Raw genomic sequence first — 6,000 nt, forward strand, 5'->3', positions numbered from 1 at the left:
GTAGTGGGTGTCTTGCATTTGACTGGGGGCATGGTGAAGGACAACACCGCGTGTTCATCTTTGGTGAGCAGAATGCAGGTGATGTTCTTTGTATTGTCATTGGGGTCGTTTGTGGGGGTGGTGTGCATTTGGCTGCATCTGGTCTCTGTGGTGGTGAGTGTGTTTGTGTTGTGTGTCTGGACAAATGTCATGGCAACACCTTCATAGCTTGCATTCCCTGTGGCCATGGAAACCAGCCGGACGATTGGGCTTCCCACCAGGCCCACTGATACAGTAATACCCACATGGTACTCCCAAACCTGCCTGCATTGCTCAAGCGTGTTGGGGACCAGTTTGTCTGCCAGAGAGCCGGCAGTAGCCAGGACAACAGCAGGGGTCTGGATGGAGATCAGGCTCAGAGAACCATCCAAAGCACCGCATGATATGCCAGGGTTGACACGTCCCAACTCGATGTTACCAGGGACGTTGCTCGATGAATCAAACATCCACCCAAACAAAAGTTCATAAGCCATGAACCTGGCACAGAAGAGGAACTTGGGCACCTCAACAACCATCGTTGACCCCCTGAACCAATTGGCCATCCGATGTAGGCTCCACAACATTCCATGTGGTCTTCCATCATGGACAGATGCCAACATGCCACTGCTGACATGGAGCCTTAACAGCGAAGACTGTCCTCCCAAAACATCTCCATCCAAGCATGACAGATCATTACCCATCAGGTCTAACCAGGTCAGCTCTATGTGTTGGAATGACCCTGGGGAAATGCTGTTGATTTCATTCAACCCCAGGTTCATGGTCATTCTACCTTTCAGCCCAAAAAGCCAGGAAGGGTCTACAACCTGTAACAGGTTGTTCATTAGAGACAAGACATGCAGGCGTGTCAGGTGCACAAAGCTCCCAGGCTCTATCTGCCTTATGTGGTTGTTGGATAGCATCAGACTCAAGAGGTTCTCCAAGCCAGTGAACCAGGTCTGTTTGACCTTTGTAAGCCTGTTAGAATCTAGGGACAACTGGTAGAGATGGGAAAACCCAGCAAAGGTGTTGTTCTCTACCTCAGTGATCTCTGCATCTATCAGACCCAAAGTGTCGACCACAGACTGATTGAGCAATGTCAGGCTCTTTGGTGACAGGACATGGAATGGGTACCCTCGTATTGCAACACTTCTGGCCCTAGCAAGGAGAGGAAATGGACTTCCAGAAGCAGCCGCCTCCTTCATGACCTCACACATGACACACTTATTTGTGTTATACCCCGTGAACGCTGATCCCAGCTTGTTGCTGTAAGGCACACACTTAAACCATCCCGCTGTCTTACACAGAACACGCGGGCCATTTGACTCCACACAGGCAGATGCAAAGAGAAGCAAGAACAAGATGGCAGCGTTCTGCTTCCTACCACCCCTTAAATGCATTCTGATCATTCTATTCCAATCGTTTCATCCGAGAAAACATCTGTCACTTACCTAACTGCGGTTTGTGTACTTGGCCCCTCAGATCCCTAAGCACCTGAACAGCTGATTGCTTCTTTCGTCTGTTCTAACGACGATTGTCGGTACCTAACAAGCTTTGCGCCTGTAGGTACACTGCGTTTATTTTAACTAGACTTATTAAGTCTTTGTGTTAGGTTCATGCATTTATCAAACATTGGGATTGACGTATTAGAGGGTTATTGAAAAGAGTTGCGCAGAACCACATGTTTCCTGATATTCAGACTAATCTCATGAAGTAGCCTATGAATAGTAAAATAATAAAGGTTGCTGAACTTGTACTGTATGTCTTGTTGATTCACAGTAAAAATTGCACAAAAGTGCTACACGACCTAATCTCAGTGGTGAGGAAGTTTTAAAATTACAGCATCTTACATAAAATTGGACTACAATACCTGTAACACATGTGACTCCTTGCAGGTGGAAAATTAACATATACCAATTAGAAAAATTAGGGCATGATTTGCATATTAATTGATAAAAAAATTCATCAGTTCTAATTAAATGATTTCTTGCTGTTTATACTTAGAGTTGCCATTTTGAATTACATTTTATTACTTAACGGTGTTCCGACTGGTCCGTATTTTACGGTACGGCTCCGGGCTCCAAAGGTTGATTTGAACTATTCAAACTTACTTGAGTGTGCCGCCGTCAAAAATTTGAACAACTGTTTCATTCCTTTGCCCAGTTCTGTTGTTCAAATTGACAAAGTTGTTGATGTGATGTGTTATTACAGTAGTTGATATCAAGTCATTTCCCCCTTTTTTTGCGATAAACTTGAGTTATCTCGGGTTGGCAAGATATAAATAAAACAAAACTTGGGGTATTCCGCATCGCCCTTGGTCCCGGCCCTCCCACGGATTGTACCTCAGGTGATACAGAATACCCAGTGTACTCTGTATTTAATACTATTGATAATAGCCATTATCATCGATAATAACGTCAAGTTTTAATGTATTTGTCCAGCTGGTGGGTCGCTACCTTACAGCATCAATACTGCCAGGAAGCAGCCATACCTGAACAAGTTCCTGCAGTAAGTCCTTCTGCTGATGTGTTGAGTTTCCAAAGCAGTCCTCGTCGTCGGACGAACAACACAGAGTTTCCTTACAGAGCTGAAAGTTTGTTTCATGTGCACTGCAGTAGCAAAGTGGGCCCAGCATATTTTTTGAAAGACAGTGGGAAATTTTCGCACTTACAATACTGTACTGTACTTAATTTTTTTTTTACAAAATTATGCTAAGCCTTACTGTGTTGAACAAAGCTTACATGTAGCTCTGTACCATATCAACTACCAAACAGAAAACCCACACATTTTTCTTATTTTTAATGAGGCCTTAGAAGTAAGATTGTAATCATGATGTTGATGTTGATGACTGGCTTCTTACTAAATAACAGTGCCCTCTAGCAGCCACAAGGCAGAATTGCATGTGTGGCGCATATATAGGAAGTGAGCTACATGTAGATGTTACTGTTATATGTTCTCTATATCTTAGATGATAAGAGTGAGTTTATGTTAACATTCTCTATGTTCCACTAGCCAGTGGAGTGCCAGTGCCCGAGGTAGGACTAGAGCTTCCCCACACATCAAAACCTACACCAGAACATCTCCTGACTACAGCAGACTGGCCTGGTTCCTGGTTACCAGGTAACAGTACAATTATTACCTGTGCCAAGGAGGTGATCTATTGAGTAGCATTTGTGTGTGGCACTGTGTGTATTTGTAGAAGACCATCATAACTCGACAATGCCTTTATGGATTGTATGTGGGTAGGTCTTGATGAGAACTAGAAATGATTAAATTTTGAGCCCCCTAGCGGCTTATTACATAACTGCAGCAGAGCCAATGGGTTTGATATCTTGAGCCCTGGACATGCTGTGATCACTATTTTTCGCAGTAGATAGCTCTTGTTTACATTAACTGTGTAGTCCAGTAGTTTAGCGCCCCTTTCTCTGGTCTGGACCAAGAAGCTGTGAGTTCAAATCTGGCCGTGTCCCTCACCCAACATGCACGCTACTGGAAAGGTCTGCAGTTCTTATATGTAGGATGGAATGTTAAGCAGTGATCCACAATGTACTTGTGGAAAAGAGCTAGGGGAATTTCCCAGATACAATGTAACTGTACAGTAAATACTGTAATAATGCCTGTCTGTTCTGTCCAGACCAGTCAAAGCATTATAACTATTCAGGGAGATAACCTTGAAACACTTTTATTTTCTTTCCCTTTTTATCAAAGCATGGCATTAGTTGCACTGAAAAAAAGTCTGAGCTGACTTAAAAACAGGGTTGAACATATGATGCTCTGCCACAATGATGAAATGACGAGAGATAGACTTGTTTAAGGACTGTAACGTCAGCTTAACTTGCCATTATATGTGAACTAGTCCATAACAGGATATGTGTACATATCTATTTTTAATGTACTTGGACATTAGACACTCACACTTTGATGCTGATTGTTGTTGTCCATTTCAGTGCTAACCTGTCCAAGGCAGCCTGGGGAGCCCTGGAGAAAAACGGTGCCCAGCTGATGATCAGGTCCTACGAGATCGGAGTTCTCTTCCTCCCTCAGGACTTTGTGAGTTGTCTTGTTTCAGGGTTTTTCATTTGTTTCTTTGTTTGAGCCCTGGTTTATCCACAGAAAACTTAAATCGGCCAACTGGCTGCTTCTAGTTAAGAAGAAAAGATTGATATATTCTACTTGATACAGAATTACATGATTGAAGTTAGAGTCTACTGTGTATATTTTGTTATTTAATGTCTGCCATCTGCATGCCAGAGAGGCTCCTGTATGTAAGGAGGTTATAGGGAAACCCCTTTAAACTCCTCACTGTAAGATAGAGGTGATGTCCTTGGTGCTGATACTATAATAGTTGTTATGAGTTCAAAATGTAAGTTCCATTACAAGTCACAGAGAGGGTTTTGAAATAATATCTGTAATAAGTTTGAACTATTTTAAGCAAAAGAATATTTAAGTCACAATACAAAATTTAATGTAGTTCTCAATTGTTAAAAGAATTGAAGATGAAAGTTTGAACAATTTTTTAACTTATTTATATATGTTGGAAACATTGTGAGCAAAGTAACAGTGAAAACAAGGGTAATGCAGTCTGACTTTATAATGGTGAATTAATTTTTTGCTGTCATCACATTTCAGATTTCATCTGCAAGATTTGATTTATTGCTTTATGATGTTAAAAAGTAATGAAGAGGCCCCTACCATACTGGTGGTTTGTTCTGGAGTTCATAAAAACACAGTGTGTTGATGTTGTTGTATATTCCCTTCAGGGTGAGGACACAACATTTGCTGTGCACGCCTCCAACTCTGAACCCTTCCCCATTCCATATGACCTGCCACCACTTCCTTATGGCACAAATGGTAGGTACATGTAGTTTATTATATTATTTCATAAGACAGCGTGTCAGAATATGCAAAAACTTAAATTGTTAAACTGATTTCTCCAGAATTGGATATGGTACTACAACATGGTCATACTGAAACTTGTCCTCTCTCCATGTAATCATACAAATGTGTAGTGTATGACACAAGTGTGACTTTTTTATTTTCAATGTACATGCAAGAGGTTAAATCATAGCTAGCAATTATTATATTTTCCTCGTACAGAAAAACATATTATTTTTGCTGGTGTGTTCTTTTACTTTCTTCTTCTGTCAGTAGCCAATCAGAGCTTAGATTAGATTAGATATTAGCCGTTTTTGTAAATATGGAGAATCTTTTTACTGGCCCACACAGTACTATAAGACACGCCTGATGGTATAATTATGTTAAAGACTTGGTCCGAAAACCAAGTAGATGTAGTTTGTTTCTTTACCGGCCCTCAATGCGACAGGCCTATAATGGTAGAATGTTGTGTGCGAGTTTGACAAAAGGCTACAGGGAAAATATTCTGAATTTAACACCATGATTTAATGTAATTTTATATTTCCTCTCTCCCAACTCACAGACCAGCCTTGGGTTGTGGACATTCCATACGTCAACAAACCGGACAGTCACGGGTGCATCTGGCAACCTTCATAATTATCATGGATTTGTCTAGAGTCCTTGGGGCATGTGGAGAAACAGGGAACCATAATGTACAACAGGGATAGGTATACTGGGGTTAGGGATACAATCATAGCTAATCATAACATCAGGTTCATTGACAGATACCAGTAAGTACCAAAGATTGCACAGAGAAAAGTATGACATGTCTTTCTTGAACAAACAATGTAGTTTAACTGCAATATCCAATACAAAAATTGGACTCACTCAACTGAACAGCACCAGTCTTTGTCAAGGAATGAACAATCCACTGCTGTCGTGACGTCACGTTATGCAGATAGAACACGTGACTCAGTATTAAGCAGTGGATCGTAAGTTGCAGGAAGTCTATGGCGCCCACCATCTCTGTTTAGGGGTGGTTGTAAAGCTCTGATTTTACATTGCTTCTAGTGGGCACCATAGACTTCCTGTAACTTATGATCCACTGCTCACTGAGTCATGTGTTCAGTC

The 6,000-nt window shown here is 41.5% G+C and overlaps 1 protein-coding gene across 1 annotated transcript in view; it reads left to right on the forward strand.

Annotated features, from left to right (window-relative positions):
- Positions 1–5,793, forward strand: part of LOC118427672 (tyrosyl-DNA phosphodiesterase 1-like) — a 70,366-nt gene extending 64,573 nt beyond the window's left edge. The window contains exons 12-16 of the mRNA XM_035837596.1: positions 2,457–2,523; positions 3,028–3,135; positions 3,963–4,065; positions 4,776–4,866; positions 5,453–5,793. Coding sequence (XP_035693489.1) covers positions 2,457–2,523; positions 3,028–3,135; positions 3,963–4,065; positions 4,776–4,866; positions 5,453–5,526 — 443 coding nt within the window. The 3' untranslated portion in view covers positions 5,527–5,793. The remainder of the gene's footprint in view (positions 1–2,456; positions 2,524–3,027; positions 3,136–3,962; positions 4,066–4,775; positions 4,867–5,452) is intronic.
- The last annotated feature ends 207 nt before the right edge of the window (positions 5,794–6,000 follow it).

This window comes from Branchiostoma floridae, chromosome 1 (genome assembly GCF_000003815.2).
Source record: "Branchiostoma floridae strain S238N-H82 chromosome 1, Bfl_VNyyK, whole genome shotgun sequence".
In the NCBI taxonomy this organism is placed as follows: domain Eukaryota; kingdom Metazoa; phylum Chordata; class Leptocardii; order Amphioxiformes; family Branchiostomatidae; genus Branchiostoma; species Branchiostoma floridae.